This window comes from Anomaloglossus baeobatrachus, chromosome 3 (assembly GCF_048569485.1).
Source record: "Anomaloglossus baeobatrachus isolate aAnoBae1 chromosome 3, aAnoBae1.hap1, whole genome shotgun sequence".
Taxonomy (NCBI): domain Eukaryota; kingdom Metazoa; phylum Chordata; class Amphibia; order Anura; family Aromobatidae; genus Anomaloglossus; species Anomaloglossus baeobatrachus.
Genome location: NC_134355.1, coordinates 254,973,522 through 255,000,979, shown reverse-complemented (window position 1 = coordinate 255,000,979; position 27,458 = coordinate 254,973,522). Strand labels below are relative to the sequence as shown.

The 27,458-nt window shown below is 45.6% G+C and overlaps 1 protein-coding gene across 1 annotated transcript in view; it reads right to left on the bottom strand.

Annotated features, from left to right (window-relative positions):
- Window positions 1-2,205: 2,205 nt before the first annotated feature.
- The window catches only part of PEX3 (peroxisomal biogenesis factor 3), a 101,563-nt gene continuing 76,310 nt past the window's right edge, over window positions 2,206-27,458 (bottom strand). Inside the window, exons 10-13 of the mRNA XM_075339802.1 lie at window positions 21,163-21,233; window positions 19,972-20,094; window positions 17,349-17,445; window positions 2,206-4,708 (exon numbers count right to left, since the gene is read on the bottom strand). Coding sequence (XP_075195917.1) covers window positions 4,625-4,708; window positions 17,349-17,445; window positions 19,972-20,094; window positions 21,163-21,233 — 375 coding nt within the window. The 3' untranslated portion in view covers window positions 2,206-4,624. The remainder of the gene's footprint in view (window positions 4,709-17,348; window positions 17,446-19,971; window positions 20,095-21,162; window positions 21,234-27,458) is intronic.

The following is a 27,458-nucleotide window of genomic DNA, read 5'->3' as shown; positions in this document are numbered from 1 at the left end:
TGTGCTGCCTCAGGAACGACGAACCTGCGTCCTGCAACAGCAACGATATTTGGGAATAGAACGACGTGTCAACGATCAACGATTAGGTGAGTAATTTTGACAGTTAGCGGTCATTCGTACGTTTCACACGCAACGACAACGCTAACGAGGACGGATGTGCGTCACGAGTTCCGTGACCCCAACGATATCTCGTTAGCGATGTCGTTGCATGTAAAGCCCCCTTTAGGATTCAAATGTTTTCACACATGGTATTTATGTAGTATGCTCAGTTCTGCTACTGTATTTATGTAGTACTAGGCTTGGTTCTGTTCCCATATCTATGCAGTAAGCTTGGTTCTGTTCCTGTATGTATATAGTAAGCTCTGTTCTGCTCCCATATCTATGAACCAGACACCGTTATTTTGAAAGCCTGTTATTCCTGCTGCTATAACCTCTTTCCGACATATGACATACCCAGTATATCATGGTTTGGAAAGGGTTCCTGATCGAAGATGTACGTGGTAAATCATGGCGATTGCACAGCCACAGGAGCTGTGCCCGTGCAATCGCTGCCTGACTCCCTCGGCTCTCACAGCCAGGGATGATCCTCACACCACTCCTGGCTGTTTAACCCCTAAATGCTGGGATTAATAGTGATCACAGCATTTACGGGCTGGGAGAAAGAGTCCGCTCCCACTCCCAAGTGAAATTGACCCCCGTGATATGATCAAGGGATTCGATCATTGCCATGGAAACCTGAGGTCATCATGATGACCTCCAGGTCACCCAGCCATGGCAAGTCTCTGGGATCATGCCAAGAGCATGGTCTCAGGCACGTCTGTTAGTTATGATTCATTGCAATACTGGTTCCCAAAGGCACCTAAACAGCATAAACACCCCACAAGTGACCCCATTTTGGAAACTGGACCCCTCAAAGCATTAACATGTTTGGTGATCACCTAGGTGCTTCACAGATGTTTATAATGTTGAGCTGTGAAAATAAAAAAAATACATACGACAAAATTCTTACTTTAACCAGATAGCCTTTCTCACAAGGGTAAGAGGAGAAAATGCACGATACAATTTATGGTGCAATTTCTCCTCAGTGCACAGATACCTCATATGTGGTGGAAATCAACTGTTTAGGCACACGGCAGGGTTTGGAAGGGAAGGAGCGCCATTTAACTTTTTGAATGCTAAAATCGTTGTAATAGTTAACGGACTCAATGTTGCTTTTGGAAAGCCCCTGATGTACCTAAACAGTGGAGCTCCCCACAAATGACCCCATTTTGAAAACTAGGCCCTTCAACGATTTTATTCAAGGGTATAAGGAGCATTTTGAACTCACAAGTACTTCACAGTATTTTGATAACATTCGGTCGTCATATTGAAAATTTTCATTTTTTTCACATAAATCTTGCTTTAGCACCAAATGTCTCACATTTTCAAGAGGTAACACCAAAAAGTGGACCCCACAGTTTGTTACTCAATCACTTAAGAGTGTAGGGATACCCCACAAAGCTAAAATAAATTGTGGGCACCATGTCACAATTGCAGGGTCCCTAACATATATAGCAAAAACCCTCCACAAGTAATCTCATTTTAGAAACTAGACCCCTCAAGGATTTTATTCAGGGGTATAGTGAGCATTAACTCAGAGGTACTTAAAAAAAAAAATAAAATGTTCCTGTATCACCAAATTTCTAACCTTCAGGCTATGTGCTCACGCTCCGGCGACACTGCGTCTAAGATGCAATGTCAGCCCTCCTGCGGAGATGTGTGGTGTTCTCCATGGGAGAATGCAGCGGTCCATACGGATGATCAGGTTTCAGTGCGCTGCCGGCTTTAGCTCTATTCTCGCATGCTTGGGGCAGGTGCACAACTCATGCAAACCGCCATTTTAGGAGATCAGGAGGAAGAGGGGGATCAGGGTGGGGACATTTCTGTCCCATCTCATATGTTTGATCATGTCAGGTGGGAGAGAAATCATTTTTTTTTACCGGCGCTGGTATTTACTGTAGCGTGACTGGGGACCAGAAAAAAAACGGCCCGGATTGTGATCTCTAAGGTCTCAGCTACCCCCAGTAGCTGAAAACCTGGAGATTTTCCGAAGATGGGGTGGCGCTGTTCACTTATAAGTGCCTATAAATACCTTTAACTGACGCCATTTTAAAATGTAAGGCTGTCGTTAAGGGGTTGATTTTTCTTAAATAATATGTCAAGATATCAATTTACAAAAATGCCAGTTTATTTAATTATAGACATTTTTACTTACCATCCTCCATTAAAAACATATTTAAAGAGTCTGTTACAGTAGGCAAAGAGCTCATAATGACCAACTTAATAAAGAACATAAATTAGATTATAATTACTGCACTGAAATGAGCAAAGTTAAACTAAGGCTTTGCATATGGATACTACACTACATCTGGTCGAAGAAGTGCTGCACATCACTTACTGTAAACGATAATTAACGTCCCTATCACAAACTATATAGCGTCAGATTAGAAGGCTGCGTTCACATGCAGGGTCAGCTGCAGCTTTACCTGCAGTTGCACAATCACTTAATCATGCAGGTGAAACAATTTTCCCTGCAAGATAAAGGCTGGGTCTACAAGGTAACTGTGTCCACGACACACTCGGTGGAGCTGATACAATCCAAACGCAATACAAGTGAATGTGGTCACATTGCTGCCCCAACTGCGTCCAGGACATAAAAATTGCAAGAAGCACAATCTCATTGGATTTTTTGGGACTATCTTGTTGGAGTTTTCAGGTTGCAATGTGAACCCATTAACTTGTATTGCACTGCAATGTTGCAGAGACACAGTGGAAACCGTCGTCATGGACAAAGTCGCATTATAGCCGGAGTCTAAATTATTGTACAGCAATGCTGCAATTAAAAGCCGCAGCATGACTGCTGTGTGTGAATGCAGCCCGAGGAATAAACAGTTATACTCATGCATAATGAATCATTGTGCCCGATATATCAAAACTGTACCACAAGCAGCAGCCAACCAACTCTGTTCAGTTCATTGCCTAACGTTCTTTCAACTATAAGCTGCACGATGCTTGGTTGTTTTGGTCAGCAAGAACAGTTTTAATATAAGAGGTCCAATAATGAACCTAAAATACACTGAGCTGAGCATGGAAGTTTGCCATTTGGCAAAGACCAGTAAATCTGTGTACAATAACAAAAAAATTGACTAGAACTCTGCTTTTAGACCTCTCTTAATTTGAATGGGAACATTTACATGAAACTTTGACTGCAGCAGTAAAAATAAAAGAGTAAAAACAATTCTGCAGCTTTTCAATGTCTCTTTTTGACCATGCCAATCTTACAAGTGAAACATGTAAAATACATTTATTTAATCTGCAAAAGCCATGTGCATTGCAAAACAGTGGAAATTTATGGTAAACCTGCATGTGATTTTTATGAGCTTTTTACCACTGCAGTCAAGAAAAGTGGAGTTTTGCTTGAATAAAGAATTAATTTTAAATGTTATACTTTTAGAAAAAAAATGAAATATGAAAATATGGGACTCAAATCGAGCAGGGTTTGTCAGTGTATGCTGTATATTCCATCAGACTGCAGGTAGACGTATTACATTACCTTAATTTGCTTAATAAAAGAAACAGTTTAATGACAAATTCAGAATTCCTACATTTGCATATTCATGATGGATGCCTTTTTGTTTAATGGCAAACCTACAATGGTGTAAGATTGATGGATTCAGAATTAAAGGGATTGTCATACATTTTTATAGCAGCTGAGCTGCAGTACCCAAGAACAGCCACAATGCTGTGACCAGAGCTGTGGTATCCTGATATTATATACTGCTGCTACAGGACCAGTTAGCAGGATGGGTGATCAATATGTCAGTCCTTGGCAGCCGCTTTAGCAATTCTACTGTACATAATTGTTGTTGTACTTCAGTGAGTAACCTAATGTTAAAGCCATTGCTATTTATATAAAAAAGGCTAAATTCAATGGATGAAGAATAAAACATGTACAACACAAAATACTGAGAAGCCACAATGTCAGTACAGTAATCGCCAACTAAAGTCAGTAGTTTAGTCTCTACCAGTAAAAGAAAAATGGTCCAAAAAGAAATTTGTCACACAAGCATATTATGGGCTCTTCACAAATGCTCTGGGTGGCCACAACTTACTGTCATTCAGTAAATTGTATGTTTACTATTACTGGATTTGCCTACAATATTAAAATTGGTTACAATTTAGGAAAATGCTGGTTAGATCTATGCGTTGATAAGGCCTGTTCATATTGTAAAGCACTCTGTAAGCTATTCATGCCACATTCATTTAGTTTGGCCTATAAAGTTAATGCATCGTTTACACCAAAATGAAAATTAATAAATAGATCTCATATACCATTAGGTAATATAAATTTCAAAGTCTCCTATAAATTTGCTGGAAATGACATCCCGGTGAGTAAAAAGCAGATGCTTAATGCTGCAGTGACTGAAACTGATTCTAGGCAGTTCTTCGTGTTACAGCATTCACACCAGACATCCATTCGTCGGGTCCACAAGGAGACACCATTCTTTAATTAAAAAGGAATGTCAATCACATGCTGTAAACATCGATGCCCAACTGGATTCTCCAGAGACACCGTGATGGACCGTTACTTCTCATGTTGCTGGGGCGTGCTAAATGCTTCATACACATTGGCAGCAAAGTCCTTAACTTGTTCCATGAGTAGGAGATCCTACGGAAAAATGATTATAAAGACAATGTAAATTATAATGAAACATCAGTAAAAAAATAAAGAAAAAAAGACATCTAAAAGACACTAAAAAAAAAAAAAGAACTTAACATCTTTAAATGCCTTACAAATGTTCATAACAGAAAGCGAAGGAGAAAGGTGTTCAAATGCCGAGCCAATAGATCACTTATGCAGATGTTCAGATCAATGTCACTTTATTGTCATACAGGTCGACGCGTTTCCGGAGCATCTGCCCCCTTCATCAGGACCACCAAGAATAGAAATAACATCAAAATAGTGATTTGATGTTATTTCTATTCTTAGTGGTCCTGATGAAGGGGGCAGATGCTCCGGAAACGCGTCGACCTGTATGACAATAAAGTGACATTGATCTGAACATCTGCATAATTGATCTATTGGCGCGGCATTTGAACACCTTTCTCCTTCGCTTTCTGTTATCTGCCGTTTGGGTGGCTGCAGCCTTGGATCGACATTACATGCGTTTATAGTAGTTGTGACTTTCACAACTGCAATTGGTGAGTATATTGACTCCCCCCTCCCTACCCCACACATATTGGGGTAATACCCTATTTGCGCTTGTTTTTCCACAGTCTTTCTTCTTATTACAAATGTTCATCACATCTCAACATAATTACAGACTTGACATATTTTTTTCATATAGGAAACATATTCTCATTTTTTGTATGAGATGCGCTTTTATCAAGAAAAAAATATTGCAAAAAAAGGTGTATCTTATAGTCCAGAGGAGGCCTCCTATGATTAACAGTCTTGATAAAGCATCCTTCACTGAGAAAAGTATTCAGTGGCAGAGTTCTCTATCCTCCTGTCCTACAATTATCGGTCTGATCATTGCAGGGGAGGAGAAAGAAACCTGGACCTGCACATCACTATAGATGCATGGATACTATAGGTCCCTAATAGAGGGGACCTTACAGGTGATCAGATACATTTCTTGTCGTCAATCATTGCTCCAGGAGTCCCAAATGTGTGAAGGGAGCTTTATTAGAGAAAATAACTTACAGAAAATACATGTATTTAACTGCTGATAACTGAGGTAAACTTATTTCTCCGATGAAGCCCCCCTCAACTGTTTCAGATATCTGGAAAAATTATTGGAGAAAAAAATGAGCACTACCCCAAGTTATGTGCTATGCGAACAGTAAAAAGCTGGAGGGAAAAGAGCGCAATAGGGTCTTACCCAGTAACAAGGAATAAAAATATTAAGGGAATGTGCTCACCTTACTGGGTTGTGTAACACAACCAGAAGAAAAGCCTGTAACCAGCTGCTGCAGAGTCCACGTGCTGAAGAAGCCAAAGATCACTCAGGAACACTAACTGTGGAACCGTTACTGCGCTACTGGATATACGACACACGTCCAGGAGAGGTAAAATATGAGGTGGTTTAATTCAACGCGTTTCGAAGTGTTACCCTACTTTTTCCATCAGGAAATCCGCCAGTATGACTGGTCACATGGTCATACTGGTGGATTTCCAGATGAAGTGAGGTTACAATTCGAAACGCGTTGAATTAAACCACCTCGTAATTTACTTCTCCTGGACGTGTGTCGTATCTCCAGTAGCGCAGTAATGGTTCCACATTTACAGTGTTCCTGAGTGATCTTATGCGAACAGTATCTAAACATTCTCCTAGAGCAGGGGTGGGGAACCTCCGGCCCGCGGGCCGATGACATTTAATGCGGCCCCCGGGCACATTCCAGGCTACCCCAGTGCTCGAGCGGCACTTGCGCTTTTGCCAGCCGCCGGCCCTTTAAAATCCCAGTGCGCTATGGGTAGATGCTAGAATGTACGGGCTATTTACAGATCCTGATTGCAGCCCGTACTAGAATGTACGGGCTCTTTTCGGGACCTGACTACAGCACATACATTCTAGACTGAACCCGGGACTGTGCTCACATGCTGAGGGTTTACCTTGAGGGCAGGGTAAACAGCGCGCTGTGCACCAGTCATAGCAGAAGAGGTGCAGCAGATGCCTCCCTGCTGTACATGCCTCCTGGACCTGTGCTATGTGACTCCTCCTCCTCCCCTTGTACTGTGAGTATGCAACCCATCGCTGCCCCCCCATCCAGTGCTGTGTACCCCCTAGTACTGTGTGTAGCCCCAAGTGCTGTGTACCCCCTAGTACTATGTGTTGCCCCAAGTGCTGTGTACCCCCTAGTACTATGTGTTGCCCCAAGTGCTGTGTACCCCCCAGTACTGTGTGTAACCCCTCAGTGCTGTGTAATCTGTGCAGCCTCCTAGTGCTGTCAGTGCTGCCACATCGTGCTCTCCCTGCTGCCTCCTAGTGCTGTCACCTAATGCTCTCCATGCTGCCTTTTAGTGCTGTCACTGTCAGTGCTCTTTGTGCTGCCACCTAGTGTTCTTTGTGCTGCCACCTAGTGCTTTCTGTGCTGCCACCTAGTGCTCTCTGTGCTGCCACCTAGTGCTCTCTGTGCTGCCACCTAGTGCTCTCTGTGCTGCCACCTAGTGCTCTCTGTGCTGCCACCTAGTGTTCTCTGTGCTGCCACCTAGTGTTCTCTGTGCTGCCACCTAGTGTTCTCTGTGTTGCCACCTAGTGTTCTCTGTGCTGCCACCTAGTGTTCTCTGTGCTGCCACCTAGTGTTCTCTGTGCTGCCACCTAGTGTTCTCTGTGCTGCCACCTAGTGTTCTCTGTGCTGCCACCTAGTGCTCTCTGTGCTGCCACCTAGTGCTCTCTGTGCTGCCACCTAGTGCTCCCTGTGCTGCCACCTAGTGCTCCCTGTGCTGCCACCTAGTGCTCCCTGTGCTGCCACCTAGTGCTCCCTGTGCTGCCACCTAGTGCTCCCTGTGCTGCCACCTAGTGCTCCCTGTGCTGCCACCTAGTGCTCCCTGTGCTGCCACTGTCAGTGCTTTGTGCTGCCACCTAGTGCTCCCTGTGCTGCCACCTAGTGCTCTCTGTGCTGCCGCCTAGCGATCTCTGTGCTGCCGCCTAGCGCTCTCTGTGCTGCCGCCTAGCGCTCTCTGTGCTGCCGCCTAGCGCTCTCTGTGCTGCCGCCTAGCGCTCTCTGTGCTGCCGCCTAGCGCTCTCTGTGCTGCCGCCTAGCGCTCTCTGTGCTGCCGCCTAGCGCTCTCTGTGCTGCCGCCTAGCGCTCTCTGTGCTGCCGCCTAGCGCTCTCTGTGCTGCCGCCTAGCGCTCTCTGTGCTGCCGCCTAGTGCTGTCCGTTGTGCCGCCTAGTGCTGTCCGTTGTGCCGCCTAGTGCTGTCCGTTGTGCCGCCGCCTAGTGCTGTCTGTGCCCGCCACTAGTGCTGTCCATGTTTAGCATCTCCTGTGATGTATACACCCCTCCTGTGATGTATACGCCCCAGCCTGTCCTGGGATGTATATGCCTCAATGTTTCCTGTGATGTATATGCCTCAGTGTCTCCTGTGATGTATATGCGCCCCAGTGTCTTCTGTGATGTATATGCCCCAGCTTCTCCTGGGATGTGTATGCCCCCAGCCTCTCCAGACCAAGACAAACCTGGAAAAGCAGTTGTGAGAAACAAAATGATCAATATCACCGAATATCACAGCCGCTCCAGCCACCACATTAGGGGTGAGTTAATTAATTGTTTGACCAAATATAGCCTGGTCGTTTTCAAGTTGATCATTTGGTGCGGCCCCCGAAGGTTGGTAGAAAATTTCCAATGGCCCCCGGCAGTAAAAAGGTTCCCCACCCCTGTCCTAGAGCAACGTCTCTAAACAATCAAGGAGCAATTTGTTGACTAACCATGTTTTCCAGCACCATGTCTCAAGGAAAAAGTGATAACTAAGGAGCTCAGTGAACAAAACATTGAGATCTGGGAAGTTTCCTGGCCATTGACCCACAATTTCAATCTTATTGAGAACCTGTGGTCAATCATCAAATGAAAGTAGGACAAAGACATAGAAATTGTGATAAACTCCAAGACCGAAATACGTAAGCATGGGTTGCCATTTGTCAAGATTTGGCCCCAAAGTGGATATCAGCTGCAAAGGCAAATTGCAGTTGTCTTGATAAACAAAGGTCAACACTGTAAATATTGAGTGTCTGAACAAACTTGATGTATTTGTCAATAAAAGTTGAGAAACTTGTAAAATACTTCTAATTAAACTTCAGTAACTTCTAACAAGTCTAAAACCACTAAGGCCCTGTGCGCACTTACCGTTTTTTCCCGCGGTTTTGCTGCATGTTTTGCTGCAGAAAATGTTCATAACATCTCTGCAGTGAATCACCGGCAAAACCTATGGGAAAAAAATGCTGTGCGCACTATGCGGAATTTGACAGCTGCATGCTTTGCTGCGGGATTCCCGCAGCAAAAACAACTGCATGTCACTTCTTTTCCGCACGTCGCTGCGGGATTTCACTCCATTGACTGCAATGTAATTGTGAAATCCCGCAGGGAATAACGCAGGCAGCAAATTCTGTGCGGTTCATTGCGTTTTCCTGCGTTATTCCCTGCGGTATTTCGCGGTTTACCTGCGGTAATGTACATCGCTGCCTGCGGTTTGCAGGGAAGTGATGTCATTACAGGAAGAGGAAGCAAAGCAGAGAGTAAACACACACATCACAGACAGACATAGAACACACACACATCACACTCACACACAGACACAGACATATAGAATACACATACAATCAAACGGAAATATAGAAAAAAAAAACACGTGGGCTCCGCCGTATTTTTACCTTCCAGCCGAGGTAAACACACAGCGGCGGCCCGGTAGTCTCATCCTGGGGAGGGCGAGGGGCAGGGTTAATGTCCCCCGTCTCCCTCCCACCTCCCGCAGCCGAGAATATCAGCCGCAGCTGCCCCGGGACTGTCGCATGCATTATGCGGCAGTACCGGAGTGTCCCCAGCTCTTCTAGATGCCGTAATGCAGTGGCGATCCAGGTAATAAGGAGTTAATGGCGGCGGATCGCCACCACTAAGTCCAGGCTTGATCATGGCAGCGTCTATGTGACAGCTGACATGATCAACCCATAAGTAAAGTGAATAAACACACACACCGAAAAATCCTTTAATTTTAAATAAAACACAAAAAAGCTCCTGGTTCACCCGTTTATTAACCCCTCCCAAAACACACAGCTCCGGCGTAATGTACGTCCTGCGATGCTTGCATCCAGCCGCGACTGACACAACGCTGAATGCAGCCTCGCAGCGAGACAGCAGAGGTAACCACAGGGCATTTCCCATGGCCGGTAATGTGAACTCACTGCCGACCGTGAGAAATGCAGCGTGTGCTCACAGGGACTCTCTGTCTCTCTATCTATCCCTCTATCTAGCTATCTCTATCTATTCTTCTATCTATTTATCTATCTGCTATCTAAGAAGGAAATGACTTTTTTTTTTTTTTTCAATGTGCTTTATTGCATTGAATGCATTAAAGCACAAGTACCAACCCGCACGCAGCAAAACCGCGGCAATACCGCAAACAATACCGCGGTAAAACCGCAGCAAACCGCATGCGGTTTTCAGGTGCGGTTTGTCACGGTTTTTTTATCGTGGGTGCGGTAATCTTTCAGTGCTTGCGGAATTTTCTTGAGAAAATTCCATTTTCCAGTGTGCACAAAGCCTAAAGCAGTTAAGTTTTTTGAAAACCAAAATTTGTGTAAGTCTCAAAACGTTCGGCTACGTCTATACACCTGGTGCTACTATAATAGTAAAAAACAGCAGAATAAATTGTAACTTATTTACACCACCTGCACCGTGATCTGTCATCCGTTTGAGCACATTAACCTACCCACATAATTGAATAGTGGCTGCAGAGCTGAATAAAACAAAGTTTTTATCTTTAACTTCTCAACTCCGTTGCAGAGATATTAGCTGTAAAGTTAAAGTTAGACTTTATGATGAGCCAATGGGGCATTTCCAGAGATTTGTCCCTGGAGGCATATACCTTTTTCCTCGCATGATATTGACCAATCATAAGTCGGCAGGACGAAACACTGAACGACAATATAACAAGCAACACCTTTGTTTTTGCTCCCATTTTTCATGAGCTGTACTCTAAGATGTAAGACTTTTTCTATGAGCAGAAAAGCCCTTTTTATCTCAAATGCTGTTCACAAATTTGTCTAAATCGGTTAGTGAGCACTTTCCCCTTTCCCCTTTCCACTTCACAGGTCTGGCATATCAAGATGTTGATTAGACAGCATGATTATTGCACAGGTGTGCCTTAGGCTGGCCACTATAAAAGGCCACTCTAAAATGTGCAGTTTTATCACACAGCACAATGCCACAGATGTTCCAAGTTTTGATGGAGCGTGCAGTTGGCATGCTGACTGCAGGAATGTCCACCAGAGCTGTTGCCCACGAATTGAACGTTCATTTCTCTTCCATAAGCCGTCTTCAAAAGGTGTTTAAGAGAATATGACAATATATCTAACCGGCCTCACAACTGCAGACCATGCGTAACCACACCAGCCAAGAACCTCAGCATCCAGCATCTTCACCTCTAAGATCATCGGAGACCAGCCACCCGGACAGCTGCTGCAACAATTGGTTTGAATAAGCAAAGAATGTCTGCACAAACTGTCAGAAACCATCTCAGTGAAGCTCATTGAAGGTGAGTGAGCCAACATTCCACAGGCCGCAATCAACAACCTGATCAACTCTATGGGAAGGAGATCTGTTACACTGCATGAGGCACAGAGTGGTCACACCAGATACAGACTAGTTTTTTGCCCCTCCCCCTATGTAAAACTACACATTTTAAAGTGTAGGCATGGAAAAAAAAAACCCCAAAAAAACCCAAACCAAAAACATAGCCCCGAGGGTCAAAAGAATATGACTTCTCCTGTGGGATGTAATGATAGACAGGCCTGCTCTCAGTCACAATCTCTGCAGCTACTGAACTGTATAGAGCAGAGCTGAGAGTGATTAGACTTAAGGCCACGTATCACTAAGTGACATCGCTAGCAACATCGCTGCTGAGTCGCGGTTTTTGTGACGCAACAGCGATCTTGCTAGCGATGTTGCGGTGTGTGACATCCAGCAACAACCTGGCCCCTGCTGTGAGGTCGCCGGTTGTTGCTGAATGTCCTGGACCATTTTTTAGTTGTTGCTCTCCTGCTGTGAAGCACACATCACTGTGTGTGACAGCGAGAGAGCAACGAACTGAATGTTCAGGGAGCAGGGAGCCGGCTTCTGACAGCCTGCGGTGAGCTGTAACCAAGGTAAATATCGGGTAACCAAGTGAAGCGCTTTGCTTGGTTACCCGATATTTACCTTGGTTACTAACGTCCGCCACTCTCAGGCTGTCAGTGCCGGCTCCCTGCACTCATAGCCAGAGTACACATCGGGTAAATAAGCAAAGCGGTTTGCTTATTAACCCGATGTGTACTCTGGCTAGGAGTGCAGGGAGCCAGCAGTAAGCGGTGTGCGCTAGTAATCAAGGTAAATATCGGGTAACCAAGTGCTTGGTTACCCAATATATTTACCTTAGTTACCAAGCGCAGCATTGCTTCCACGCGTCGCTGGTGGCTGGTCACTGGTGAGATCTGCCTGCTTGACAGCTCACCAGCGACCATGTAGCGACGCTCCAGCGATCCTTGCCAGGTCAGATCGCTGGTGGGATCGCTGGAGCGTCGGTTAGTGTGACGGTAACTTTACAGCACTTATCTTAAGTAAGTTTGTATGAAAGGAGGGGGGGAGGACAGTAGAGCGGAGTATGATTACAATCACCTCTGCAGCTGCAATTCTCCTCTCACATTGCTGTCAGATCCACTTTCCTTCCACTGACTCCCATGACATGAAAGCTGACAGTGTAATCATATTCACCTATGCCCTATACTACCAAGTAGATGCAGAGATCAAGGCTGACAGCAGGACTGTGTTATTATAGGTATCAAAGAAGAAGGCATGTTCTACTGAACTTCTGGGTTAGGGTGTTCTTATTTTCCTTTCTGTTTATGATTGGCCAATATCATGCAGGAGAAAAAAAAAAGTACACGCTCCTAAAGAAGAATCACTGGGATTATAATAAACTTAAAAATATCTGCAGCTTCGCTCAAAGAAAATATGTTAAATTGTTGGTTGAGCTTGCTAAGGTTACATTTTCAGTGTCACCCTGAAGTTGACATCTTCACAATTTAAAGGGCATCTGTTACCAGGTTGTTCCCTTATGAGCTGCAGCCACCACCAGTGATCCGTTATATACCTCATTCCAAAACAGCGATCGGACAAGATGGAAGAGGCGCCGGACCAGCGACACCCATCGGGCCGGACCGCCCCATAGGTGAGTATTATAAAGGTGTTTTTAACATTTTACAGAGCGGCCTGGGCTCTTATATACAGTATTCTGGAATGCCGAATATAAGGGCTCACTGGTGGTGGCCGCAGCTTATAGGGGACAAAACTGGTGACAGGTTCTCTTGCAAATTAGTTTTTTTCATATTTTTTTTGTCAGTTTGGTGTTAACAGTTATTTTTACAAATTTGTCATAAAACAAGAGAAGAGAACATCGACTACTTTTTAACAAATTGTTATTAAATATTAAAATTTACTCTTAGTATTATGACCCTTAGTAGTCACCGCACACTGATCAGAGATCTAACATATATTAATGTATAAAGCAGAAAATGTGTGTCCTGAAGGATCTGAAATCTCAGTTATGAAAACTGCCTCAGAGTCAGACTGTTCTAGTTGTCCACAGCAACCAATCAGAGCTCAGCTTTCACTTTACCTCAGCAGCTTCACTGCTGAAAGCTGCACTCTGGTTGTAATAGGCCACCAAAATGATCTATGAGCTAATTTTCATAAATGAGGCCTCAGTTACTTCTACAGTGGCTATAGGCAACCAGAACAATCTTATTGTGAGGGAATTCACATAAGTGAGGGCCCCAGTTACTTGTGCAGTGGCTATAGGTAACCAGAACAATCTTATTGTGAGGGAATTCACATAAGTGAGGGCCCCAGTTACTTGTGCAGTGGCTATAGGTAACCAGAACAATCTTATTGTGAGGGAATTCACATAAGTGAGGGCCCCAGTTACTTGTGCAGTGGCTATAGGTAACCAGAACAATCTTATTGTGAGGGAATTCACATAAGTGAGGGCCCCAGTTACTTGTGCAGTGGCTATAGGTAACCAGAACAATCTTATTGTGAGGGAATTCACATAAGTGAGGGCCCCAGTTACTTGTGCAGTGGCTATAGGTAACCAGAACAATCTTATTGTGAGGGAATTCACATAAGTGAGGGCCCCAGTTACTTGTGCAGTGGCTATAGGCAACTAGAAAAATCTTATTGTGAGGGAATTCACATAAGTGAGGGCCCCAGTTACCTGTGCAGTGTCTATAGGTAACCAGAACAATCTTATTGTGAGGGAATTCACATAAGTGAGGGCCTCAGTTACTTGTGCAGTGGCTATAGGCAACCAGAACAATCTTATTGTGAGGGAATTCACATAAGTGAGGGCCCCAGTTACTTGTGCAGTGGCTATAGGCAATCAGAACAATCTTATTGTGAGGGAATTCACGTAAGTGAGGGCCCCAGTTACTTGTGCAGTGGCTATAGGCAATCAGAACAATCTTATTGTGAGGGAATTCACGTAAGTGAGGGCCCCAGTTACTTGTGCAGCGGCTATAGGCAACCAGAACAATCTTATTGTGAGGGAATTCCCATAAATGAGGACCCAGTTATTTCAGCTGTGTCCAACATTATTTTTTATATATCACAGAATATACATATATCACATAATATACAATACAATTTATATTATATATATATATACACATATACATATATACACACATATATATATATATATATATATATATATATATATATACACATATACACACACAGTATATATATTTTATTTATTTTATTTATTTATTATGTTTAGTGATTCAGCAACTATTCCATGATATAACCATTTCACAGGCTACCAGTAAAAGCTGTGAAAAGTCTCTTTAACTGCTGATATACAATCTGTATTAATATACCTCATCACAATAATTTTTTGGTAGGGCAGGTCTATCTGCTCTAAGTATAAGGCCTCATTCAGACATTTTACCATCAGTGTTCTGGATCAGAATTTTATTAGTGTTTAGTCAATATTTACATTTTTCAGCTTAGATTTTATTGTATGCACATAAAAAGCAAGATTGCAAGCTTCTACCGACTACAACAAAGTGTCATCAGTGAAGCTTGTTCCAGGGTTTGTCCCTGCTCGCTGTGCACAGCGTGCGATCTATTGTTGGCTTAGGCTACTTTCACACATCAGGTTTTTTCCATCAGGCACAATTCGGAAAAAAACGTGTAAAACGGATCAGGTACGGCATCCGTTTTATCCCCATAGATTTGCATTGTTACCGGAATGTGCCTGATGGCTTTGCGTTGCATCCGTTTTTTTCCGGATGCGGCAAAATTAATTAAAGCGGCGGCCAGAGGCAACGTATCTTGCAACGGTTTTTTGTCCGGCAAAAAAACGCATCGCACCGCATCCGGCCGCTGCGGCGCATTTTTCAATGGATGCCTATGGACGCCGGATGCGGCGCGATGCGGCAAAAAACGCATCTGGCTGCCGCATGCGGTTTCTTCCACTGCGCATACTCAGTAGCGTGCCGCAACCGGAAAAAAATGGACGGGCCGCATGTAAAAACTTCTGCAAAGGATGCGGTGTTTTCGCCGCATCCGTTGCATAGGTTTCACAGCCGGATTGAGCTGCAGTGCTCAAACCGGATGTGTGAAAGTAGCCTTAGATGAATACTAATAAGCTGACAGAACGGTTTTAGAATACCCAGCAGAAACCAAAGAAATCACCTTTGTGGGCAGTGCCAGTCTCCTTGCATTCTGGGTATGACCACTCTGTTGCCGGTTTAATACTATTTATCTAAGGATAGGCCATCAATGTTAAAGTAGTGGACAAGCCCTTTAACCTTTCACACACAATTTCTGCATTTTGGACTAGCATTGTTAACTAAAGAGGATGCACTCCATTTTTTTTTAAACACTATGTGCAAAAAAAAGTGCCATAAAAATTAAATGGTCACAGAAGAAAAACTAAGCTCTCATATACGAGGCATAAGAAAAAAGTTATGGATCTTGAAATTCAAAGTGGAAAAGAAAAAGAGCTGCCAACCCTTACCAACATGTGATGCACAGTTATATCATATGCTGGCTACCTGGCTTTGATGTAAGCTCAGAAACTAAGCCCACATTTTTGCCAGCCGATGATGGCTGCTATATTTAACCATCATCTACCTCTAACAGTTGCGAGTGGAGTGGCTGCTAACCTGTCAAATGCCACTGTGAATCACCGACAGTGTCATTTAGAACATAGCGGCTGAGGGGCACCTCAGTCTATGTGCCAATCTGCACCCCTTGCAAGAGCACAGGATGCCGATGGGTTGCTTTTAGGGCCAGGAGTCTGATGAAAACCCCATGCTTGTCATGAGAGTTCTCCCAATAAAGTCAGGTTCTGACTGGTGGTCATAGGGGACTGTGATTATTTTCTATATATACAGCAATACTTTTGTATATAACACAAGTAATCAGATGATCGCAAGTATAAGTACCCTAAGGGGACTAATAAATACAGTGAGAGATATATATATATATATATACATACATATATACATACACACACACACATATATTTCAAATGCCTTTCCCCGTTAAAAATAGACAAAGTAAAAAATACACATGATATTGCTACCTCCATAAATGTCCGACCTATCAAAGTATAAAAGTAATGAAATAAAAACATAAAAAAACAAAAAAAATGCAATAAGAGGCGCTCAAAACATCGTAGCTACCACAAAATGGTATCAATAAAAACATCAGCTAAGGGGGCAAAAACCAAGTTCTCACACAGCTTTGTCCACTGAAAATTGTAAATGTTACAGATCTAGGAAAATGGTGACAAATGTCCAAATTTGTTTACCACTATTTGAATAACAAAACACAGCTATGCATATTTGGTATCTACGGGTTTTTACTGACCTAGATAATCATATTGTTGGGTAATTTTTACTATATAGTGACTATTGTAAATAAAAACTCTCAAACGATGTGGAATTGCGCTTTGTTTTTGCAACTTGATCCCACTTGAAATTTTTTCCCCACTTCCCTGTACAGCACATGATAAATTCAAGTGTCATTCAAAAGTAAGACTTCTCTTGCAAAAAAACAACCCTAGCAAGAAGGGTTTGTGACTTGCGTATGCGCCCTTATGTTGTAGGCTCTGCTAGCAGTAGGGAAGAGCAAAGTGCGCATGCGTGAACCGGCGATGTGTATGGGCAGGAATTCACCCGGCTATGTGGATGACGCAGAAGTAGTCATCCACATCAATCAGAAGGAAAGGACGGCAGTCAGCGGCTAAGAGGAGGGATAGATGCCGAAGCAAGGATGCCCATCGGACCGTCTGGATTTACATATAGAGTGGAAGAATGTAAAAAGGTTTTTGGGGGGTACACATGGGGATTTTCAGGGAATAATATACACCTTTATGAAACACAGCACAGGCGCTGCTGAAGATGGTACTTTGTCGACACATGAAAAATTTGCTGACTGGTTCCCTTTAAAGCATACAAAGATGCTAATCACCATAATTAAATAAATAGTGTTTTGCTATAACCAAGCTTTCCTACATACTATAGAGCATGAAGTGTTGTACATACCTGAACAAAGTGGCTGGGCATTTCACTACATATCGAGTGGATCTGTCCATTAACTATAGGGATAATTTTGGCCAGTGGTAGATTAATGCTGGAAAGGCTGTAAAATACAAAGATTTATTTTGCATACAACATTTTAACTAGAGTAATAGTAAAAACATAGACTCCAATTAATCAAGACAGATGTTTTTTATACTAGTCTTTATGAAGTGTGAGCATAGTATGTGCCAAACGTATCAAGAAGTGTGCTCATCTTAATGAATTTGGCAAATTCCAGCTACCATGCACCACCAGAAGAAACGTACACCAGTCAGTCAAAGACTAGAGTTCATTTCTGTCTTAATTTACACCAAGTCTGTGGTTTGTGCAATTATAATGAATTTGCTGGGTGTGCTCTGCTAAACTCTCCTTTTGTCAAAACTCTGCCCATTATTCAAAAAAGTCATCAGACCAATCCAAAGCTGGCATAAAAATGGCAAAAGTCCTAAATTTTTATGATCCTAAAAGCATTTTAAGCTAGTTTCTGGCATAAAATTGTTGATGAATAGGGGGCTACAAAAAAATATAAATGTACACATTAATGAAATACAAAACTCTGGAACATAATTGGGCAAGTCATTTTGAATCCTGACTGTTCCATGATTTTCAGCATACTATACAGTCTGATTCCAGCTTTCTTGCTGTATTTATTTTGGCTTTATGATTAGCATTCCAACTAATATTGTCTCTTCATTTACTGCAGTTTGTGATATACTGTACTATATATTCAAGTGGAAAGTTTAACACCATGATGAAAAGGAACAGTACATTTCCGGTATATGCCTATAAAATTTCCTGCTGTCTCAAAGGGGTTCCCTAATCTTTCTTCAGAAGAGCACTACTTCCCAAACTCCTACCTTCATGCTTGTCGGGGGTAAAGGATGTATTCCTAAAAATTGACAGTTCAAGTAAGGCCTAAGACACACGGCATAAAAATTGGACCGAGTGGAATGCGATAAAACATGGCATTCCACTCGGACCAATATTAGCCTACGTGCCAGCACCCATGAGCGATTATTTTCTCGGCCCCAATCGGAAGGAGAAAACAATGTAAGCATGCTGTGATTGTAATGAGAGTCTCTTTCTCTCGCACCCATTCACGTCTATGGGGCGAGAGAAAGATCGCACTGCACTCGCAGTACACCGGTGTACCGCGAGTGCAGGGCGAGAATGGCAATAGCCGGCTACGGAGGAGAGAGGGAGATAAATCCCTCCCTCCCCTCCTGAGTGCCGGCCCGGCATGATCGGACCTCAGTCGCAGTGACACTTGCATGACACTTGGCTCCCGCTGTGCTGCCAGCGTGAGCAGAGTGTCATGCGAGGATCGCAGTAGTCCCCGTGTGGCCCCGGCCTAAATGGTATGGTCCCACCACTAGGCTGAACTATGTGCTCTCCAATGATGAAAAGGCAGTTTTGCCTCTGCAGCATGGGAGGAGTGCAATTCTGTCAACAATACAGGCCTTGCAAGCAATGAGGAAAAAAAGCACTGTTGTACTCTTTGTCTAGAAGAAAAGACCACTGCTGATAGGACTGTAGAAGTGGCCAGTAACGGTACCGTCACACTAAGCAACATCGCTAGCAACATCGCTGCTGAGGCACAACTTGCTAGCGATGTTGCTGTGTGTGACATCCAGCAACAACCTGGCCCCTGCTGTTAGGTCGTTGGTTGTTGCTGAATGTCCTGGACCATTTTTTAGTTGTTGCTCTCCCGCTGTGAAGCACACATCGCTGTGTGTGATAGCGACAGAGCAACAACTAAATGTGCAGTGAGCAGGGAGCCGGCTTCTGCGGACGCTGGTAACCAATGTAAATATCGGGTAACCAAGGAGCCCTTTCCTTGGTTACCCGATATTTACCTTCGTTACCAGCGTCCGCCACTCTCAGCTGTCAGTGCCGGATCCCTGCTCCCTGCACACATAGCTGGAGTACACATCGGGTAATTAACCCGATGTGTACTGTGGCTAGGAGTGCAGGGAACAGGGAGCCGGCACTGGCAGTGTGAGAGCGGCGGACGCTGGTAACGAAGGTAAATATCGGGTAACCAAGGGAAGGGCTTCTTGGTTACCCGATGTTTACCGTGGTTACGAGTCTGCAGAAGCCGGCTCCCTGCACACGTAGCAGAGTACACATCGGGTAATTAACCCGATGTGTACTGTGGCTAGGTGTGCAGGGAGCCAGCGCTAAGCGGTGTGCGCTGGTAACCAAGGTAAATATCGAGTTGGTTACCCGATATTTCCCTTAGTTACCAAGCGCAGCATGCTTCCACGTGTAGCGACGCTCCAGCGATTCCTTCCAGGTCAGGTTGCTGGTGGGATCGCTGGAGCGTCGCTTAGTGTGACATCTCACCAGCGACCTCCTAGCAACTTACCAGCGATCCCTATCAGGCTGCATCGTTGTTGGGATCGCTGGTATGATGTTTAGTGTGACTGGGCCTTAACATAGGCAATGAGCAGTAAAGAAAATAATTAAAAATCCCCCCTTCTTGAGAACAGAGAGAAATTTTATTTAGAGATTAATAGCAATCTAACTTTCCAAATTACATGTAAAGGTTTTTACAATTATTTATGGCATAAGAGAAAAAAAGTACCTATTCACGGAGCTGTTTTGATTTAATTCTTGCTCGTTTGGTCGAAAGAACTCTGCAATGCTGTCGAGAAGTCTTCCAAAACCTTGACTCAGACATGAGTTCAACACTGTGCTGAAGTCTTGACTGAAAACACAGATCATACAAAGTGTACTAAATATAAAAATGTTAGGCTAGATTCATAAAACTATAATGCTTTGTGTAGTCCTATTATTTCTAACCATGTCTAGTGCAAGTAAAAAGAAAAATTGTGACTGACAGAAGAGACCTAGCAGTAGTGCATATCAGCTAATCTAAAGACTCCTTCAAAAGGAAGAGATACCCGTCAGCAAGCAGCACTGATACATCTAAGGAGTACTGGTTGGCCAAATGAGGTGCCTTAAGCCCGCTTTACACGCTGCGATGTATCTTACGATGTGTCGGCGGGGTCACGTCGTAAGTGATGCACATCCGGCATCGTAAGGTACATTGCAGTGTGTAACAGCTACGTGTGATTGCGATTGAACGGTAAAACGTTCATCGCACGCACGTCGTTCATTCCTCATGAATTGAACGTCAGATTGTTCATCGTACCCGGGGTAGCACACATCGCAGTGTGTGACACCACGGGAACGATGAACAGATCTTACCTGCGTCCTGCGGCACCCGGCCAGCAATGCGGAAGGAAGGAGGTGGGCGGGATGTTTACGTCCCGCTCATCTCCACCCCTCCGCTTCTGTTGGCCGGCTGCCGCGTGACGTCGATGTGACACTGAACGTCCCTCCCACTCCAGGAAGTGGACGTGTGCTGCCCACAGCGAGGTCGTATGGACGGGTAAGTACGTGTGACGGGGGTTAATCGTTTGTGCGGCACATTCAACAAAATTGAACGTGCCGCACATACGATGGGGGAAATTACGTTCGCATACGATATCGTATGCAGAATCGTAACATGTAAAGCAGGCTTTAGATATATCTTAGAGGAGGTACTTCCCGGGCCGTTTGTAAGCACAAGCACCCTAAAATAGAACTTTTTACAGATGGTTCACTCTTCCTTTTGGAGGCACGTATAGTTTGACGGATATACTTTAGCTTATATATTACAGACACATCACTATAATTTACTAATAAAATCACTAACAGTTACAATTTCAGGAAAAAGCAAAAATAAAACGCTGGCTGTGCATATTTTATAGAAAGCTAATTATTACATTACCTCTCCAACATGTCTCTGGTTTCATTCAGGAGACGGATGGTGGTGACATCCTTCTCTGTAAGTCCACATGCCTAGTAAAACCAAATATAGATTTTTACCACAACTGGAAGCATTTCTCCACAACTCGAGAAGACAATTCTGCTTAGGTCTGCAATGGCAATAGGTATAGGGATTGGGGCCATGAGGGCCTGCGCACCACCCTTCCATGAGCCCCATAGAAAGAACGGAGCTCTGATATACCCTTCAGATGAGAGCTTGTATATTCTGCAGCTATTGCGCTATTACATTTATGGTAACCTGCCATCACTATTGGCTGCTCTATTTGTACAGAACAAGAAGTACTAGGCTCACTAGCCAAAGTGAAAACTGCAATATTTCACAAGTATTTTATAACATAGTTAAGGATATTAACAATTAGAAACAATGAACAAAAAGTAGAGAAAATATGTAGCATAAAAACGTAATTTTATAATGCATTCATTCCATTAATGTTAAAAATAAGCTTCAAATTTAAGGGGAACATGTCATCTGATTCATGGTGCCTGCCCCAAAGGAAGTATGAATAAGTGGCTGGCTCCTTCATATCAAACATACACATTTTACCCCGAAATGCTGCAGGGTTTATTCAGAAACAGGGCCAGGGACGGGGTGGCTTGTCATAGAGGTATGGCTATGTCTCCACTGGCTCCTCGTAGTTCACTCAGCTAGACTGACTAGTCTCTGCTTATGTGTCTACATACAGGAAAAGGTCTTTAAGCCTAACTAAGCAGGTGGGTGGAAGCTAGCAGGAACATACAGCTGTGACTAGTCACCTTGTCTCGAGCCCCAGGTATGCGTTCCTATAAAATGTTATCTGTAAAAGTAAATGCCACTCAAAATCCAGTTAAACCATGACAGTGTCTATGGTAAACTGTAGAGTGTTGCTGAAGTATTCACCAGCGTTTCTAAATTTCAAGTGGTCCACTGTGAGTAAAGGCCCTGTCACACACACCGATAAATCTGTGGCAGATCTGTGGTTGCAGTGAAATTGTGGACAATCAGTGCCAGGTTTGTGGCTGTGTACAAATGGAACAATATGTCCATGATTTCACTGCAACCACAGATCTGCCAAAGATTTATCTCTGGGTGTGTGACAGGGCCTTTATACAGAAATTACTGTTACTAAATAAAATGTTTCAGGGGAGTTAAAGTTGAAAGAATGGAGCTTTGCTGGACAATGACGTAATGTAGTCCACCCAAATGCTGGATTACTAGCGAGTAAAACTATTTGGAGTCCACAAATAAAAAGGTAAACACATCATAAACAGTTGCAATTTCATTCATTCATTCAGTAATTGCTTATATACTTGGACTCCCTTGACAGTCACTATGTCTCCTACCTGAATCTTCCCTCCCTCACTTAAGCAGACAGCGTGCAGGATTCGCTGTGCCCTGATTGACCAATTGGCTGGATTTCCACATACAGACAGGGCAATGACATCTCCTGCTCTGCCAACCTAAACAGATCAGCACTGCACAGGGCAGATGCTCGGCCACAACTGATGTAGATGTTCACATCAGCCAGCAGAGGGAGCAGCCATTCTAAGGCTACTTTCACACTTCTGTCTTTTTCAATCAGTTACAATCCGTCGTTAAAGAAACAACCGAATCCTGCAAAATAATTTGCATGATTCAGTTTTTCTTCAGCGCTCTATTGGGAGACCCAGACGATTGGGGTATAGCTACTGCCCTCTGGAGGCCACACAAAGCACTACATTAAAAGTGCAAGGCCCCTCCCCCTCTGGCTATACCCCCCCGTGGTATCACGGGTTCTCCAGTTTTAGCTTTGTGTGCGAAGGAGGTCAGACATTCCATGCATAGCTCCACAGATTTTAGTCAGCAGTAGCTGCTGACGGTTTCGGATGGAAGAAAAGAGGACACATATAGTGTCCCCAGCATGCTCCCTTCTCACCCCTGGATGGTGTTGTAAGGTTGAGGTACCTATTGCTGGTACAGGGCTGGAGCCTGACATGCTGTTTTCCTTCCACATCCCCTGGTAGGGCTCTGTGGAAGTGGGATCCTGCCGGCCTCTCAGCTCTGATGCCGGGCTCCATCCACAGACCCATTAGAACCTGATGGATTCGGAGCAGGAGTACGATCAGGGACAGGGCCCTGCATCTTACAGGTACTCTGTGTCCCCGGCAGGCACAGACACACTCCGGGCTGGCTGGGTGTTGTAGTGCGCCGGGGACCGCAATGTTGGAGTTTGTGTCCCTACAGATTACTGGGGGATGTTGTGTATGGGAACGCAGCGCCGACCCCCTCTGGACCGGGCGGCGCTGCTGTGACTTGTGGTGCGCCGGGGATCCGCCGTCCGCGCTTTTACGGCGGCGGCGGTTATAACTTTAGTCCCCGGCTTTTTGGGCCTAGGACGCCGGCAGCTCCGTTTCGTTCCCGCCCCCACCCTGTCATTCAGGGTGGGGGAGAGACGCTGTTCGCAAGCAGCGACGAGGGCTGGAGCCTGATTTACATGCTCCAGCCCTCACACTATGCACAGAGGGAAGCAGGCTTCCCGCTCTTGGCCAGGAACGCCCAGGGCCCGCCCCCCTTCCTCTCTAGAGACGCCGGCAGCCATTACATGCATGCCTGGCTGGAGGAAGGACGCAAGGCTCTGGGAGACCTGGACTAGGGGCTATCTGGCGACCACACACCCGCTTTTTAAGCGGGCGGTAAGCGATTTTTCTGTGCTGGTCCCTCTAGTGCCTCACTGTGTGTCAGTGTACTGGGTACATATATATAGATATTGTATTTCTTGCACTGTGAGGTGCGCTTCTGGCTGCATATCCCAGATCACTCTGTGGAAGCAGCAACATGTCATCCTCAAAACGCAAGGCGGCCAAGGCAAAAAGGGCTGTGTATACTGCGTGTGCTGCATGTGGGGCTAATCTACCAGCAGGCTCTGATGACCCCCATTGTGTGCAATGCTCCGACCCGGTGCTGCTTCGCCAGCCGGAGTCAGGAGAGGTAGCGACCCAGGCTGAGACGCTTGTAAGTTCTGCCCCGGTGACAGGGACGGACTTTGCAGTTTTTGCAGATAATATGTCTGTATCTATGGCAAAAATCCTTGAGACCTTGCAATCTATGCATGGGGCTCAGTCTCTGGGCACGGAGAGGCCTCTGTCCTCAGGTCCCCCTTACTTGGAATGTATCCAGCCCACAGGGGGGTCCCCGGCTTCACAGGCCGAGGATTATGACTCAGATGATGGCCCCAGCCACCCTAAGCGGGCTCGCTGGGAAAGACCCTCGACGTCTTCACACTGCTCAGGGTCTCAGCGCAATCAGTCTCCCTGTGATGTGTCTGATGAGAGTGATCAGGAATCCACTCCTGGAACCCCTCTCAACCTGGATACCCCGGATGGGGATGCCATGGTAGACGACCTTATCTCAGCCATCAATAGGCTGTTGGATATTTCTCCCCCAGCCCCTTCAGCAGAAGAGGCGGCTGCGGAGCAGGAAAAGTTTCGTTTCCTTTATCCCAAGCGTAAATTGAGTGCTTTGTTAGATCACTCTGACTTCAGAGAATCAATTCAGAAGCACGACGCTCACCCGGAAAGGCGTTTCTCTAAACGATCTAAAGATACGCGTTTCCCTTTCCCCCCTGAGGTGGTCAAGCGCTGGACACAGTGTCCAAAGGTGGACCCCCCGATTTCCAAACTTGCAGCTAGATCCATAGTTGCAGTGGAGGATGGCGCTTCACTTAAAGATGCCAATGACAGACAGATGGACCTTTGGTTAAAATCTGTCTATGAAGCTATAGGCGCGTCGTTTGCTCCGGCATTCGCAGCCGTCTGGGCTCTCCAGGCTATTTCAGCTGGCTTAGCAAAGGTGGATGCTATCATGCATCCAGCAGTGCCGCAAGTGGCGCACCTTACCACGCAGATGTCGGCGTTTGCGTCTTACGCTATCAATGCGGTCCTAGAATCTACCAGTCGCACCTCAATGGCGTCCGCCAATTCGGTAGTTTTGCGCAGAGCCTTGTGGTTAAAGGACTGGAAAGCGGATGCTGGTTCCAAAAAATGTTTAACCAGTTTGCCTTTGTCTAGAGAGAGACTGTTTGGCGAGCCATTGGCTGACATCATTAAGCAGTCCAAGGGTAAAGACTCCTCTTTACCACAACCCAGAACACCCAAACCTCAGCAGAAAAAGTGGCAGCAGAGGTTTCAGTCCTTTCGAGGTTCGGGCAAGACACCATTTACCTCGTCCAAAGGGACTCAGAGGACGCAAAGAAACTCAGATTCGTGGCGGACTCACACACGCCCCAAGAAAGCAAATGGAGGTACCGCTTCCAAAGCGGCTACCTCATGACTTCCAGCCCCCCCCCTCCGCATCGCCGGTCGGGGGCAGGCTCTCCCGCTTTTCCGGCATTTGGATGTCACAGGTCAAAGACCGGTGGGTGACGGACATTTTGTCTCGCGGGTACAGAATCGAGTTCAATTCTCGTCCTCCAGCTCGGTTCTTCAGAACCTCCCCACGGCCAGACCGAGCAGATGCTCTGCTGCAGGCGGTGGATTCCCTAAAAGCGGAAGGAGTGGTTATCCCAGTCCCTCCTCAGGAACAAGGGCAAGGGTTTTACTCCAATCTCTTTGTGGTTCCAAAAAAGGACGGCTCGTTCCGTCCTGTTCTGGACCTAAAACGGCTCAACAAGCATGTGCACGCCAGGAGGTTCCGGATGGAAACCCTCCGCTCTGTCATTGCCTCAATGTCCAGAGGAGACTTCCTTGCCTCAATAGACATCAGAGATGCTTATCTCCACGTGCCAATTGCTACAGAACATCAACGTTTTCTACGTTTTGTGATAGGAGACGACCATTTTCAGTTTGTAGCTCTTCCATTTGGTCTGGCGACAGCCCCACGGGTCTTCACCAAGGTCATGGCGGCGGTGGTAGCAGTCTTGCACTCTCAGGGACACTCGGTGATCCCTTACCTAGACGATTTATTGGTCAAAGCTCCCTCTCAGGAGGCATGCCAACTCAGCCTGAATGCTACGCTGGAGACTCTACAGTCTTTCGGATGGATCATCAACTTTCCAAAGTCGATCCTATCACCGACTCAGTCACTAACGTATCTTGGCATGGAGTTTCATACTCTAGCAGCGATAGTGAAGCTTCCGCTGGACAAGCAGCGGTCACTACAGACAGGGGTGCAATCTCTCCTGCAGGGCCAGTTGCATCCCTTGCGGCGCCTCATGCATTTCCTAGGGAAGATGGTGGCAGCCATGGAAGCAGTTCCCTTTGCGCAGTTTCATCTGCGCCCACTTCAATGGGACATTCTCCGCCAATGGGACGGGAAGTCAACGTCCCTGGACAGGAAAGTCTCGCTTTCCCAGACGGCCAAAGACTCTCTACAATGGTGGCTCCTTCCCACATCATTGTCTCAGGGAAGATCTTTCCTGCCCCCATCCTGGGCAGTAGTCACGACAGATGCGAGTCTGTCAGGGTGGGGAGCAGTATTTCTCCACCACAGGGCTCAGGGGACGTGGACTCCGCAGGAGTCCACCCTTCAGATCAATGTTCTGGAGATCAGAGCAGTGTATCTTGCTCTACTGGCCTTCCAACAGTGGCTGGAAGGAAAGCAGATCCGAATCCAATCGGACAACTCCACAGCGGTGGCATACATCAACCACCAAGGAGGGACGCGCAGTCGGCAAGCCTTCCAAGAAGTCCGGCGCATTCTAATGTGGGTGGAGGACAGAGCATCCACCATATCCGCGGTTCACATCCCAGGCGTAGAAAACTGGGAAGCAGACTTCCTCAGTCGCCAGGGCATGGACGCAGGGGAATGGTCCCTTCACCCGGACGTGTTTCAGGAAATCTGTCGCCGCTGGGGAGTGCCGGACGTCGACCTAATGGCGTCCCGGCACAACAACAAGGTCCCGGCATTCATGGCGAGGTCGCGCGATCAAAGAGCTCTGGCGGCAGACGCCTTGGTTCAAGATTGGTCGCAGTTTCAGCTCCCATACGTGTTTCCACCTCTGGCGCTCTTGCCCAGAGTGCTACGCAAGATCAGATCCGAGTGCAGCCGCGTCATACTCGTCGCTCCAGACTGGCCGAGGAGGTCGTGGTATCCGGATCTGTGGCATCTCACGATCGGTCGACCGTGGTCACTGCCAGACCGACCAGACTTACTGTCCCAAGGGCCGTTTTTCCATCAGAATTCTGCGGCCCTGAACCTGACTGTGTGGCCATTGAGTCCTGGATCCTAGCGTCTGCTGGATTATCTCAGGGAGTCATTGCCACAATGAGACAAGCTAGAAAGTC